The 16,272-nt window shown below is 42.4% G+C and overlaps 1 protein-coding gene across 1 annotated transcript in view; it reads right to left on the minus strand.

Annotated features, from left to right (window-relative positions):
* Positions 1–16,272, minus strand: part of EIF2B3 (eukaryotic translation initiation factor 2B subunit gamma) — a 95,407-nt gene that overhangs the window by 26,994 nt on the left and 52,141 nt on the right. The window contains exons 6-7 of the mRNA XM_026033457.1: positions 1,958–2,091; positions 1,135–1,328 (exon numbers count right to left, since the gene is read on the minus strand). Coding sequence (XP_025889242.1) covers positions 1,135–1,328; positions 1,958–2,091 — 328 coding nt within the window. The remainder of the gene's footprint in view (positions 1–1,134; positions 1,329–1,957; positions 2,092–16,272) is intronic.

Consider the following 16,272-nt stretch of genomic DNA (forward strand, 5'->3'; position numbering starts at 1 on the left):
AAAATTCAAGGAAAATCCTCTCCAAGGCTGAAGGCCCCAATGTGCTTTCAAAGTACTAATTCTATGTACCACCCAGGAGCAAACACATTTCCTGAACTGACCAAAATGTAGAATATTTAGGTTAAAAAAAAAAAAAAAAAAAACACAAAAAACCACATGGAGTCTGACTGGCTCAACTCAATAACTTTTTACTGAAGTGGCTGCTGCCAAATGTACACGCACACTTCCCCTAGCAAGCAGTATTCTCCCTTAACCCTTTGGGCACCCTTGTTCCTGATATTCTTGGAAAAACCTTTCTCTCTGACAGCAGTGCTGCCTCCTCCTCTTCTTACGCATACCTCTACATGCGAAACAAATCACTATTTCTGTGCTCCTCTACAGGCACCCGAGAGAAAGAACTCTAGTGTGTGAACTTATTCTGACATGCTGCAGTTCAAATGTACATAAATCCATTCATTTAAATGAAAAGAAATAAATTCAATCTGAGGGCAGAGACACCGAAGCGACCACTTCCAGGCCTCCCAATACAATGGCAATGCTCTCCCTTGTCCCACTTTGGAAACATTAAGTCTTTCCCTTCTGCACTCACTATCAGTCTTTCAGGACTAGAGGAAAATGTCCTCTCCTGACAACACAAAGTTCATCACTTGGACACTGAAGTGTGAACCCCAAGCTCTATCAGCCATTATAGTTAAAATAAGATATCAAGAGTAAAGACTTTTAATCATCAGCTTATTAACTAGTACAGGATTTTTCTAGTCCTCCCGTGTAATCTTTTATTTTCCTTTGGGACAGGAAGGATGTTGACTTGATGATCTCTTGAAGCTTCTCCCAGCCTTATTTTTCAGATCTCTTTGCTTTCTGGCTTAGGACTTGCCACCCCCCAAAAAGAGAAAAACATCCAAACTGAGGGTTTTCCTGGCTCTCTCCAAAGTGTGGAGCAACTCAGTGACAGGCCTGTTTTCCTGTCTCCAGCCCCTATTCAGCAACCAGCCTGGCAGTTTGCATAGGTAACGTGGCACCGGTTCAATTCCCACGCACTCCTCAGCGCTATCCAGGGAACCACCCCCGGAGAATAAAATGCCCCATAAACTATTGCTGCATTCCCACATGTCAGTGCTGTAGTTTTCTCACCTGTCGGTTAGCTTCAATATATAGCCCAAGAGTATTCACTCGGAAGCACAATCCCTCTTTCATTATATGGACATAACAACGCACTTTTCCTTCGTGGAGAGTTTCATTCATATCTCCTCTACGATCGTTCCAACAAGAGTTATCTGGAGCAGGTTTCAGCAAGCTATTATCTTCCTTTATGAAACTATAAATGTCTGGAGAACACACACATGCATGAAGTTAGACAGGATTTAATGAAATATTTTCTGAAGAGGAGTACTATTAAAATATTGTTGGGGAAGGGAAATCTTTGCCCCACATCATCTGAGTGGCTGGATGCTTAGCAATCATTAACAGATCTTATCACATGTAGTGAGTAAGTGCTTATTTTTATTCTACAGGTGGGGATCAAGGGAACAGGACAGATGCAAGTTTTGCCCAAGGTCACACAGGGAGACGGTGGCAATTTTAAAAACAAAACCCAAGATCTGAGATCCCACCCAGTTCCTCATGGAGAGTCGTTAAGGCTTAGTCTTAGAACTTCCTCCTGAAATGACACTTTTAAAAGTGCATTTACCTGTACTGTTTTTGGAAGAAAAGTACTGAGCACCCAGTTGACTTGCATTTTATTTACACCAAAATAAAAGAGGAGAAAGAAGAATTATAAAATGCACTCTCCTCTTTGAGAAAAAGGTATCTACTAGATATCTACTAATATTTACTGTCATGAAGTACAAGCGAGAAAAGAAAGAACCTCATGCTTCAGGCTAGTTCTTTACCTAGTATCTCAGCAGCAACCAATGGGCTTTAAAACCTTCACCAGTTCTGTGCTACATGCACTGACCTAGTGATGTTTGATCTTTTTTCTTTTGGTCCTCCTCTTTGTTGTTGTCTTGTCCCTGCTGCAGTGATGTAGGAGAAGAGAACTGCTTCCTAACCAGATGTGGAATCAGTTCACTCCGGAGAGATGTGATTGTCCTGGGAAAGGAGATGCACATATTAAGCCCACAAATGTTAAAATTTACATGCTTTCATTTGCTTTGCATATCACAACATTATCAGATATTTTGCACATTTTTTGCCATCATATATCAAAATGCCAGTACTCTTAGACAACTGACAAGAAAACAGCATCCACCAGACATGTCCTTTTTTAATGCATTAAAATATAAAAGAAGTTTCAGAATAAGGCAATTCTCAACTAATTCTCTGGTTTAACAGAAATGCCTATAATTCAATGTGGCATCATCCTGAAATTCATGCCTGTGTGCAAAGGTAATGCAGAACACCACCAACACTGTAATGGTAACAAACAAAATTTATTTATATAGCTTAAAAATGGCATTACTTGACAAGGAAAGAGAGACAAGAGTGCACAAGGGGAAAAGACAAAGTAGCTTTTCTGCATGGCGAACATGGAAATGCTCAAGAACATTCGAAATGTCTGATCCTTAAATGAAGACAGCCAACCATAGACAATAATGTCCTCATCTGCTGCTCACATGAAATACCGAGAACATTTTAAAGACTTGGTCCTTTAACCAAGAGTGAACACATCTGAACACATTGAAGACCCAAGAGTTTCACAGTCTTTAGATGACCCAATCTAAATATATGACAGTCAATAGAAAGGTTCTTAAAACTTCAACTACATGAGTAACAAGAACCCTGACCAGTAAATTATCTTCCTTCTTGCACCAATTTATATATTATGCATCAAGATAACCCTTCAAACAGACAAGAAAGTAAAAAGTCAACCGTAAACTGGCATTATAGCCCTGGCATTTTGTTTTTGACTATTAGAAGACATTTGTATTTTTCAGTACTATGTTTGGAAACAATCTTCAAACCAATGGCTACTCAACGGTAGTCCATGATATGTAGTCTTAAAACAGTTTTATGGTTGTTACTTCATTATTTTATCAATCTGTATTTATTTACTAAATTGTGGATTAATGAGAACAGCACTAGGGAAAACCAGGCAAAAGCTAACTCGGAAGTGCTAAATTTCTGATGAAGTATTGGGAGAACTAAACACTGAGAGCTTTGATGGAGGAAAAACAAATGGCAGGCCACAAAGAAAGAGGTATTACTTAGAATAGAACACAGTAAAACTAGGACCTACCTATAGGTTAAATAAAAGAGGAAAGTATTAGAATGAGTCTCCTGAAAGAGATTTTGGAATTCCAAACAGTTCAAACTTTAAGAAACACACAGCACATAACCCTTTGAGGTGCCTGTTAAGGTAAACCACGAGGAAACAAAGCTGAGGACAAAAAAAACCTGACAACTTGCTTTAGATTCAGATGTGATCACCTGTTCTGCCCTAAAGAACACAGAAAGTGTTTTTCTTTCTTCTTGCCAAAGTCTTCCTCAAGATGCAGTCCACGTTGTGCTGCACCTTCTGGCCTGCAGTAGCATCATCTGAACCACCCCAGACCCAAACTCCTGCTCTTTAGCATTATTTTTTTTTTCCTGCAGAGAAATAAAAGCTCCAGTCTCCAATTCCCCCTTGTTCTTGAAAATAATACCATAATCATCCTCAGACAGTTGTATTCCAGGAACTAAGGAAGCAGCACGGTTCGTTTTTCAATCGCAAAATCTCTCCCCACGAAGCAGCGCCGGCGGCGCGCGGCGGCCGCCTTGGCCTCGCGTCCCGACACACGTGTGGGTGTGCAGATGGGCAGTTTACTAGCTGGAAATGTTTGCCTGCAGCTGTGCCCTTCTGCAATGATTTCCTGCTTGCGTTTTATACTCTGTCCAAAACCGACAATCCTGTGTTTCCCTCAGAGGCTAGCCATGGCATTTATAAGATATATTACCTATAAAATACCCAAGTATTTGGCAGTCTTAAATAGGCTGATGCAGAGGACAACACAACACAGTAGGAAAGGAAAGCACTGGGAATGGGGAAAGATGAAGCTTTGCCTGTTTTTTTTTTTTCATGTTTTACTCTTTCTTGGCCAAATTCTTAAAGCTTCTCTGCAAGTCTCTGAAGTGCTAGCCACATTCCTCCGGCAAACAGGGAGTAAATCTCTGGGTCATCTATAAGATGTGGCTCAAACTCATCCTTCTTACTGGAAAAGAAAAAAATGGGAAGGTTTACACTTGCTTGCTGTTTAAGCAGGATTTATGTGACTGTTAAAGGAATTTGGAAAATATTACAGAGTTTGCAGTGAGGCACTCGGTGATAAAAATCTGGGATTTTTTTCGTGTCAGACCTTGCAAAGGTGGATAGACGGACTGACAGCGTGAGAAAATTATTTGAGCAAGTGTCAACAACAGTGTCAAAAGACTGTCAAAAACATTTGGCTTGGGCTCGAAAAAGAGTTAGGAGTAATAAAGTAGTAAAATAAAGGAGCATTAGAACTGCAGAGCCTTCATCAAGAAAGAGAAAGCAGGAGTTTGGAAGAACCAACTAGCCTGTAACCTAGATTCCAGAAAAAAAAGAAAAGAAAAAAAATATAAACATGCAAAAAACCTCAAAATTATAAAGAGAGGTTACTGGTAAAGTCTATTCAAAAATCTTTTAATAAAATCCTGAACTAAACATATTAAGAAGAAATAAGTGTAAGATTGTATATCTAGAAGACAGGAGGCTTTTTTATTCTCTTCAGCCTTTAAAACTTGGTACCACTCCGGTGTCTGAGTTTGTTATTTACTTTCGCACCAAGAAGTGAGAATGAAATACTCACTAAGATCAACATAAGGAAAAATGTACTATATCTAGGAGAAAGAAACGGGAGTGGGTAGGAGAGGAGGTCATACAAACTTTTGGCAGAAACCCAGCTCTAAGCCAAATCTGAGCAACCCCATGGTCTGACACCTCACAGGAAAATCTAGAGAGTAAAGAGGATAAAAATGAACCTGCTTTTGAGAAACATTTGCCAAAATAAACATGCTTTCATAAATTCCAGCCCAAGTGACAAGCCTGTTTCATGATCCTTCATTCACGAAGATTTTATTTTTTAAAGTTATGTGTCTGTTTTCACCTCCACAGAAAGCAGTAAGTTTTCAACTAAACTGCCACAGATTTGAGAGCGCTCCTCAATTATCGCTTGCAGAAGGGGGACAAAATCCTGAAACACTCATGTGGCTTCAACCGCTTGGGAACAATGAGAGGCAGCCCCAGCTTTGAAAGGGGTTAAATTTGATAAAAATTTTAGGGATAAACAAGAAATACTTTCCAAGATGTAATGCAATTGTAATTCTTCTCAGATTTAGGCATTAGAAACCTAGAGTATTCTCAGTTAGCTTTATTTAAGTCCTAAAATTTTAAGGCATGCAAATGTATAGTGGGGTAAACAACGGCAACTTTACACTGTGCTGTCACCATCAGAGAAAAATTAGTGACGTGATTTTAGAATTAATCCCTGGCTCTGAAATACTACAGTGCCTCCCCTGTAACCTCCTGTTTTTTTGTACGACAAAATAGGCAGAGTTAATATTTGTGCCAAAGTAAAGCATTTCTTCTGTGAAGAACCTGGATCTTTAAATATCAAATTTCAGCAAAGCTATGCCAAAGTTTTCAGTGAGTTTGGACCATAAATAAAAGTAGAATGGCCTATAATATGGCAGGATTAGGTCTACTTGGACATTTGAAGTTTCTGTCCATGTGATATTTCTATTCTATTACACTACATTACGTACACACATAAATTATGGCCCACAGAGGGCCAACTTTTACTTGTTGCTGAAATGCAACTGCCTCTGTGATGAAGGCAGAGTTACTAAATCTAGTAAGAAATGAAGAGCAATGGAGCCAACTGAAGCAGAATGTGAATTTGGGAGAAAAAACAAAAGATGATCACCTCGCTTGGGGAAAAAAAAAAATCATTGTCTGATTATGTTCCAAGAGGCTGTGAGATTTCTTCTCTTAGATGACTGTATTGCTGGAGACAGTCAGATGACACAGAAAACAGTTCTAGTCAATTCTGGCAGAAAAAAAATCTCATCAAATACTTTGTAATAGAAGAGTTATCTACATTTAAGTTTAGGTAATCTGGCAAAACTCTCGGTGGAAGGAGCTGTCTGGCTTGACCCGCAGTATGGGACCGGTAGCGTCCTCAGCTTTTCTTTCCTGCTGCTGTTTTTCACTGGCCTCGGGCGCCGAGCACCACGCTGTCACTTCCATTTACCGGCTGTCATTCATTTTAATTTTCCATGTTTCATGTTAAACACCATAAAATGGTATTAATGAGTATTAGCATTTTAATATCTTTCCTTTTTTATTAATCTGTGACGAAGCGTGAAACCTGCCCTTGTTGTCAGCACCCACCTGTGAAATCTGCCACTGTTCTCCATGGGTGAGTTACAAACAGCTATTTCCACAGGTGCAGACAGCGCTTGTGGTCCCCAACTACCAACTAGCAGATTATTTGCCCTTTTTTAAATCTAGTTTTGTCTTTCGTTTTTTCCTTTTTGGAAGTCTAATGGCAGCTCTCGCATGACTATGTAAGCACACAGTAGTTGGGCTGTGATCTTAGCTCCATGGCCTTCAATAGGGATTCTTCGGATCACATCAAAAGGAGAACACGATGTGGTATTTCAGACCGGGGCTCATAATTAATGTTAGAAATGTATACATAAATAAAACTAAACAAATCCTAAGGCACTTGTAGCTTTAGCCAAAAAAGAAGCTGCATGTTTATGCAGAACAATAAAGATGTAAGAAAAAGGGAGGGAAGGAAAAAAAAAATAAAGAGGGTGTGTTGGAAGAAAGAGAAAAGTTAATTCTGAACCCTGTAGGTACATAGTTCATGGTTCTCATCGCTTAAAGGATAAAGCCAAATAACATTTAAAAATTCCATGTAAGCTGGGAGCTCTCTTATTGAATCTCAATGTTATTTTCTCCTGATCCTTTGATGGAGATTAAAAATTTCCATGTGAATACAAAGAAAGAAACAACAGTTACTCGGAGATTTTTTTTCCCCAGCATTTAATGCTCCCAACTAGAGCGGCCAGCCACCATTCCCATCTCCTCCCCCCTCCTTAAAGAAAAAAAAAAGTCAACTCACTTTGAAGAAAAGACAAAACAGGGTCAGGGCAAGGGGGATTAGGGAAATGATATTTATATCATGGACCAAATTAAAATGTCAATGCGAGAGGCAGGCAAACAGCCCTTGCCACATATATACACCAGGCGTGTTTCCTCAAGGAAACAGGAAAGAGATTTGAAAAGAGTTAATGCAGTCCTGAGTTAATACCACCTGCCTCAGACTCAACACCACTTAAAAGACAGCGTTTGGGTCCATTTCCCACAACGTGGTTTTAACAAGCACAATGGAAAAAGCAATTACAGGCCTTTTCCCCCTTTTCTCACTGATTTGCTACTAAAAACGCCGGAATTTCTGAGACATGCTAAGAATGTGGAGAAAGCAGACAAGGACTACATATAAAGTGAAAAGCATTGAAAAATTAAGTTGGTAGGGTGGGCCACATCCCTCCAGAAGACAAATTCTGCTCTTTCATCTTTCAAACGATCCTTTTTCCCTTTATTTTGTGTATCAAAGACTAATTTTACTAAAAGAACAACTCCAAAGTAACCAGGAGAACCAATAAACTACCAATTACTTGTGCCTAACTCAATAACGTCTCAAACCAACCGTGGCTTCAAACAGACGTTATTTCTACCTCCACTCTATTTGTCCTATTCTGCTCTCAAAATTTCTATCATAGAAAGCAAAAATCTGTTTCCAGCCCCCCAATTCCATATTAAAAAACATATTTGTCAGCATCTTTTATTATTTTTGGAGCTAAAAGCCTACAGACAACACAAGGAACCTTTGAGAAACGTTCTACTAAAAGGTAATTCCACATGACTACATTTCTGCTCCATTTGTCTTTCCATACCACTTTCTAAGCAAGACCTCCACATCCGACAGCAACTTGTTCCCACCTTCATAGCCCTGTGTGTGACAGCAGGCAGAGCAAGTGGCCTAACTGCACTGCTTCGCTTTGCAGACCCAAGTTTATGAATGACTTTCCTAAGGCTGCAGAATCTCCTTGGAAGTTGCTGCATCCCAGATGATGGAAGGAAATCAGAGGAAGACAGGCAAGCAACAGCCACAGGCACCGTAAGTCAGGGAAGATCCAGCTTGAACTATGGAAGAGATGGTGGGGAAGCAAACCGCATAAGAAAAGCTTTTCCAAGTCCCATCCAGTCTGGATGCACTTAAAGGAGCCAAGATCTAACTTCTAATCCTGTCAGGAAACCCTTGGGAAACAGAGAGCTTTCTCAAAACTGACCACGGAAATCAGAGCTCCCCAACTGCGTGCTGAAGCCCTGTGAAAGTGTGCAGGCACCCATCTCAGGTCAGCTAAGTAACCCTAGCTCTGCCCACTCACAAGCCAGCCTGGACGGCCACGCAGCTCCAGACTAATCTATCTTTTGCCTGGGAACGCAGCAGGTTTAGACATTTTTAGAACTTCTCTCTGACCCAAGTCTCTGCGGCCGGGGAGGCCACCCAGGCTGTTTGGCAGGCGCTGCGAGCTGCTTAGGAATGGATCTCATTCATTCCCAGACAGCATCCCATTCTTCTAGGACAGGCGCACCTGCACCACGCGCGGTTCCTTGCCAGAACTCATCTTGCCCTGTTCTTTCCCCACCTCTGTCTTTGCAGCCATCTGCATCGGAGCTCTCGGCTCTTTTCTAAGCGTCTTTGATATGAGGCTGCTTTTCTGACGGCTGCGCTGAACAGAGGCACTCTGATAACAAGCCTAAACAAACATATCTACGGCGTGCACCTGTCAGGTTGATGGGTGTCTGTAAAACTGATATGCTGTGTAAACTTCAGGTGAGTGAATATACATTTAGATATATGTTTACATTATAACACTTCAGAACTTGTCTGCATGCAATGTATAAATGTCAAACTTAGACATGTCTGTAGCATTAAGTAGTTATTCATATATATACGCTTTCACGATACAGATCAGGTTCCTGTTCCTCAAGCAAAGCTTCTTCTATTCTGTAAGGCCCAAGAACGACAAAAGCTTCCTAGAGTCCTGGAAGATTTCTCACAAAGCAGGAGAGCTTATAGATATATCACCACCTGAGACACCTCTCATAATGCTTACCAGGAAAAAAAAAATATATATATATAAAAAAATATACATATATATTTATATATATATATATATATATATATAGGGAAGGATCTTCTGGGAAATACCATCATGACAGGAAATATCAGCTACGCCTTGTGATCAACTGCTACGAAGCTTTTCCTTAAAGGAATCTTCTAAATTGTTTAAATATATCTGTAGACGATTGGCACCATTTATCCCTGTATCAATAAGGATCTCAAGCCTAAATAACGATATTTCCTCTTCTGCTTTTCCCCATGGTGTATTTACAGGGATTTCCTCAGTCATTGTTTGGTTAGGTTAGACAGACCAAGCTCTTTCAGGCTACTCCACTGAGGCTCTATTAAATGCTGCTTTATTTCTCAGCTCTTTTTAATACAGATTTATACAGATGCTGTTCTGCAATCAAATGGGACCATTCTCAGCTGGACCATTTTACTAAACACATGCTCATTCTTTCAAGAGGGTGGGAGATAAAGCAGAAGCTCCGATGCTCCATTCCTCCAGTCCCTCTCCCCATCAATCACTCCACCAGGACTTGCATCTCTACATTGGTCATTACCTCCCCCACCCCTCCATGAGGACAGATCTTTGTACCCTCTACTGTGGCTTTCACAGCATTTGGATTTCACATTCTAATGTAAGAGAAATACTCAGTTTGACTGAAGGCTACCCCAGAAAACTACAGCTGCATGAAAAGGTAAAAAGGTAGTTAACATTTCTAATGTTTGCTGTGAACACAGGGCCAGCCCAACCAAGGTCACCCAAAGGGCCACGAACATGGGAGGCGTGAGGATGAGCTGAGGGAGCTGGGTTTGCTCAGCCTGCACAAGGCAAGGCTACAGGGGTATCAGTTTTTCACTACCTGAAGGGAAGCAATACAGAAGACAGTCCAACTCTTCTCAGAGAGGCACCGCAAAAGGGCAACAGAAAGTGCTCACAAGCTGCAACAGGAGAAATTCCAATTGGGATAGAACAAAACTTTATACAGTGAGGGTTGAAACCCCTGGACAGTGTCCAGGCAGTCTCAGTCCTTGGAGACCATCTCAATCCTTGGGGGTTTTGAAAACTCAGCTTGCAAAACGTCTGCACAATCTGACCTTGAGCCTTGCTTGAGCAGGGAGCATCTCCCAAACTTCTCTTGGTGGCCATTTCCACATCCTTCATATATTCACTTTCCAAAGGGAGCCCAGAGGATCACTACCAGATACTGCAAGACACTGCCAGAGCACAAGGAGCAAATACTATCTTCACAAAAAATTGCAATAGGATCAGTTTGCGTGCACAAATACAGTGCCACCTGTGACCGAGCATGATTAAGAATCGTTAGGCTCATATTCAACGTGGCATATTGTGGTCTCTGAAAAAAGATATGCAGTTACTTATAAAGTTAAGCCAGATCATTTTAGTACCTCCAAAGATATGCCTGCTCCATGCAGTCCACTAACAGAAGAAGAAATTATATTTATTACAAAGGTAATTTGCTGAAAAGCATAATTTGTTTATATCTAGTGTGGATCACTGGATTTTAAGGTTTCAGGAATAAGCTGGACTGGTACCACAGAAAGATGATGAAGGTAACGACCCTCTAGGAGAACAGGACATCAACAAGTTTCAAGCCTTGAAATTTCTAATAGGGAGCAAAGAAAGCTCAAACAGCTGAGTAAGTCTGACAAGGAAAGGAAATGGGAAAGATAAACTACCATTTCACATTGTAATAGATTAAATGCACTTAGGAGTAGCTAGCTTTGGGGTTTTTTTTCCTCTCCTTTTCCTTGTTTGCAGAGCTACAATCTATTTGCTCCATCTCTGCACAGTATACTTCCTGCAGGAGCTATTTGTTTATTTACCCGTTTTAATCACAAGGAAAGTATTCATTATAAAATCTGCCCTTGCAGCAAGGGAGAAACCTTCCAGCCACACGGCTGACACATGTTAACTTGCAGGTATTCACAGAGCAGGTTCTGTTTTAAGCCATCTTTCAGGCAGCCACACAAAGACCACCAAGCTGGGCGTTCAGCCCTGCCAGACCTCCCCCAGCCAGCAGCCTTTGCCAGGAAACACAGGTGACAGCCTGAATGATAAAAAGGCATTTAGAGGGGAAAAAGAAAGAAAGAAAAAAAAAGAAGTGCGCTGGTTTAGTCTGGGCAGCACCTTAATATAAACCTGAGGGGCTTTTGTGTACAGCATAGCACACAGTCATCCAAGCAGGAGCTTCAGAGCGAGGCGCTCATACTTCCAATTCTCAGAGGTTCCTGCCTTCCTCGTCCTGGCCCTATCGTTTTTCAGGGAAAAGGAGGGTGTTTCCACGTCAGCTCTGCTCAGGGCTGCAGATTTCAGAGCCCTGAGCACTGAGACACCAAAACCTGTTCTCGCCTCTTAGCGCTGGCCCAGTCGAGGCTGTTTGGACCCGGAGGGAGCCGGGAAGGCAGGCGCTTGCTCTGGGATTGCAGCTGAAGCCGCTTGGAAAGGCAGCGCTCCATGACCTCATATGGTTTGTTCCAATTTATTTCAGCGGTTCGAAACACAATGTTTAACTTTGCACACAAATCACGCTGACTTTGAGTATAAAATTCCCTGCAAATGTGCTGAAGCTCACAGGCGAGTTTCTGTATGAGAAGTTCTGGCAGGCAGGCCCCTTGATGCTGAAAAGAAAAAATCTGTGTCCTTAGGCCCAGCTCAGCCTCCTGGGACTGCTCCCCAGGGGAGGAAGGCTCCCCAGGGAGTTAGTCCCTTGGTGGCAAGAGAGCCCTGGGCAGACTTAGTCAGACCCTTCCAAAGGACCACAGTGCTGCTGGTCATCACTCTTACCCTTGTGACAGTTCTAATTGGCCCTTCCAGTATCACAAATCACTCCTCCTGGCCCCAAAACAGAGCTGCCCGAATCCCAGGTGACTAAACACTGGAAACTGGGGCATTTCCTTGCCCAAGTGAAAAGCATGCGATTCAGACCAAAAAAAAAAAGAAGTGTTAATAATTAAGTGCAACAAAGATTTTTACCTTGCAATTATCACTTGTGTACAACAGGGGAGTCAGAATACCTGCGTGAGTACACAGAGCATCTACTTTCATAGAAATCGGGGTGAAAAGCTTTCAGAGGTGGTACAGTTGGGGTTCCAGTACAAAAACTGCCCGGTATTTCCTACTATAAGGCTGTATTTTCATCTGTTCAAAAATGTTGCCAAAGTTTAACTGTTTTGGCTGAAATCACCCATGCCAGGTGTTTGCCTCAAGCTGATTTTTTTTTTTTTTTTTTTTTTTTTTTTTTTTGGATAGCTTCATCAAAATTGTCACTGGTACTTCCAAGAACAAAATTACGGAAAAATACTTTGTTTTGTCCATGTTAAAAATATTTCAATTGCTCTGCTGAAAGGCTCTCGCACTTCCATGCTTGCAATTTGGCACGAGGTCACCTTTTCGTCAGGGTGTTAGATTTGTAAACTCATAAAAAGTACCCCTACTACATGAAACTAAGTCTGAAAAACTACTGTTTACATAGGCTTAAAAGAGACTTGTTTGTTTTACAGCTGAATTTCTGAGTCCTTCTATGTTGGGCATGCTCCATTCTCTCTTTCTTCCTGCAAGGTAATTGCCCTGCTTATGCACAGCTCCTTGGAGTAACAGAGTAGACTCCAGGCCAAGGTTGCAAAGACTGAGCAGGGTTTTCTTTGAAGTCTAGAGCCTCGCATCTCCTTCTGTGGGCTGACCTAAAAGGTGATAAATCTGTGCTGATAACAGCTACTCCATTATCTGGAATCACAGTGGCTTGCGTGAGAAACGTAGGTCGCAGCCTCATTGATTAATGCAAAGAATGTCACATATACACACACACACAGAGTTTTAAATGAACACCAGGATAACAATTTGGTACTCAAATTAAGAAAAGCTAGAACTGTTGCCTATACAGCCTTAATTAAGGCATCCTTTTGTGTCCGCATGATGACATGATCATTAAAAACACGCTCACCTATTTTTCTCCTCTTCTTCACCCACTGCAAAGCTGGACTATGCCCTGGGGATGAATCAGGTTGTGTAATGAGGCAGAAGAAAGCCTGCCTCATTTGTTAGAACACGTGTGTTAAATGTTCAAGCAGAGGCCTACCAGAGGAGAAAAGAACTGTTGATATTTAAGGCAAATGAATGATTCCTGAAGAATTGGATTCCCCCTCCCTGCTCCCGTCCGAGGATGCTGCTGAATTCAGAGCAGTAAATGTAACTTCTGCAGATTGTCACTGAGTGCATGCTGCTTATTTGCAACCTCCATCATCAATGAAAAGATTTTCTCAGCATTTTGAAAGTTCAGCATCATGGTGAAGACAGAAAAATGAAATACCTAAATCAAAGATTTTTCAAACAAATTCTTGTGCTGTGCCTTAGTTTCCCCCTTTAAAATAGGATAACAGCACTATCTCACGTGTAGTGGTGCTGAAAAGTTCAATTAATGAACCGTAGGAGCATTACAGTACCACTGATGAGGATTAAGAATCCCTAAAGAAAGTAATTATTTTCAGAACAGAATTTAAAGAGTGAGCATCAATAAGCCTGGCGGCCTTAGTCCAAACCATAGAACTAAGCAGTAAACAGCATCCCATTAACTGAGCAACTCGCACACAAAATGAGGCAACGGTCACAGGAAAAATTGTACAGAATCGGGTAACTGGAGACGGTGCCATAACCCACAGTGCACAGAGCAGCAAAGTACTGTGCAGGAAGCCTCATTTTTTTCCCTTCCTAACTGCTGAGTACTTAACTTTGCTAACTTAGTATTTTTAAATGCAGCTTTGTGTGTCCAGCCTGCACCTGAGCTTTCCTTAGCATATCAACAATGACCTATATAGTAAGGGAAAACACACTATTTGGGAAAAAGAAAACAGCAAAATCTCTGCACTGCTGAAATTTGACAGAAGCAATTTCAACAGTGAACTTTAAGTGGGACTATACACTTATGGACTTAAGCAGGTGCAATATGGATTATAAATGCATATTACATACATGCTTTTAAGCATACGGAGAGATTACACAGGCAGAGATGCAGCACAACTTTTTTAAGTGTAAATGCTCAGAGTGATTTTTTGAGTTAGGATTTTCAGTGTTAGAACTTTATTGAGGGGAAGAAATCTTTTATATCTCTCCCCCAATCAGAACTAAAACTGGTATCTTCTATTTTACCAAGCAAGAGCTTAATCTTTCTGGAAAAAAACAGAACGCAAAGTTCTTACTTTATCACCTTTTTCTCAGCTAGTGGCCTTGCTGGGACCACAGGCAAGCGAACCGCAAGCACGTGCAAGGCACCAGCGCAGATCCTGCCCCGCGCTGCAGCCCGAGTTCCCGAGGGAACGGGGAATACGGGCTCCCCTCTTCCATCTGCTGCGAACACAGCAACACGGCAGGGTTCCAACCCAGCACGTGGGAGAGTGCCAGAAAGGGACTGGCTACCGTGCTGGCTGCCACGGCGGCCCCGGGGGAGGCCGGCCAGCTGCGGGGTGGAGCTGTGCCCCGGCCAGCTCCGGCCTCCGCTCCTGTCCGCTCCGGCCTCCGCTCCTGTCCGCGGCCTGCCGGCTCAGCCGCCGGGCCATCAGCTCGAGATGAGCGGGGCTGAGCCCTTCACAAGCAAAACTCAGCCCTTCACAAGCAAAACCGAGCCCTTCACAAGCAAAACCGAGCCCTTCACAAGCAAAACCGAGCCCTTGTCCACGTGCTGCAGGTTTTTCCCCTTGCACCAGCCCTGCCCCGCGCCGCCGCGGTAGCTCCTGCAGGCAACGCGCGGCCGGCGCTCGCTGACCTGGTGTGCAGGCATCTCCTCTCTGGTTAACTTCATGGGTGGATGGGATGTGTTCAGTAAAGAAAAGCTCTTGTCTGAGTACAGGGAGGGCACATTTGTAGCTAACTCGCCTCATACAGGCTCTGCTGAGGGGGTACAGCTTGGTGGACCGAGTGTGATGGCCAAAGCAAGAGCAGCCTCAGTAAATCTGACCTCGCTGATGCAGAAAGGCGCCTGGGGAAGAACCAAAGGTCCGTGCAGAGCAAACCTCTGTGGGCAGCTACCAGCAGCAGAACACTGAATCCAAGCAACTTGTTCCTTGATTACATTCAGGTCACAGTCTACAGTGAGAAGGGATAAACTTGGTGGGTAGCAGGGTATGGTCCATGGCCTCTCCTGAAACTGGTGGGAAGGACTCCAGCTCAGTGCCAGGTATTCCCTGCAGCGCCGGGATGGTGCCAGGGAGCTCCGAGTGCTCCTGCTCAGCCCGAGGCAGAGAGACCCTGTCAGTGAACGCACTTTAACCCCAGCAGCCCAACCGTGCCTTGAAGCTGTTGAGGGAATTTGGAGACAACCAGTCCATCCCTGTGACACAGGAGTGTGGACAGGGGTAAATTCCTGCTGAAGGGAGTGACAAATAGCTGGGGGCAATACTTTCTTCAAAAGTCACTTTGAAGCCATGAATCTTTGACTACAAGAAATTCAGGTGTTACAGGAATGACATACACTTGAGGACCAATCTCACTAAGATTCAGCACTGGAGCTGAAACGAGAGAGAAATGGAGATGGGGATTTAACTGCCATAATGCATTCGTTTTCCTCTACAGGAGAGGAAAGAACAATCTCATTCCCTGAAAAAATAACCTTAGGTTTAAATAACCTTAAGGATATGATTTTTTTTGACATGCATTTTTGAGGGGGTTCTGATACACAGAACATTTCCTCTGACTTTAATTCAAATACACCACAGATCTCTGCTTTTTAAAACCCAAGAACTTGTTTGGTTTGCTACAGTGCAATAAAACTTCAGGCAATAGAACCTATTATTCGGTCTTGTTAAAACAGTTCATAAACTATATTAAAATATTATGAACTGTGTTATGGACTGCTGGATAATCTTTTGACCCTCCTAACATCCTCTGTTGAAGAATCTCAATATCACTTTACAAGTATTGTTTTTTCTCCAAATAAATGCATCCAGAGGAGAAAACATGCAGAGAGGGAAAGAGAGAGGGAAAGAGAGAGGGAAAGAGAGAGGGAAAGAGAGAGGGAAAGAGAGAGGGAAAGAGAGAGGGAAAGAGAGAGGGAAA

This window comes from Nothoprocta perdicaria, unplaced genomic scaffold, assembly GCF_003342845.1.
Source record: "Nothoprocta perdicaria isolate Ctin4 unplaced genomic scaffold, notPer1 scaffold_0, whole genome shotgun sequence".
Taxonomy (NCBI): domain Eukaryota; kingdom Metazoa; phylum Chordata; class Aves; order Tinamiformes; family Tinamidae; genus Nothoprocta; species Nothoprocta perdicaria.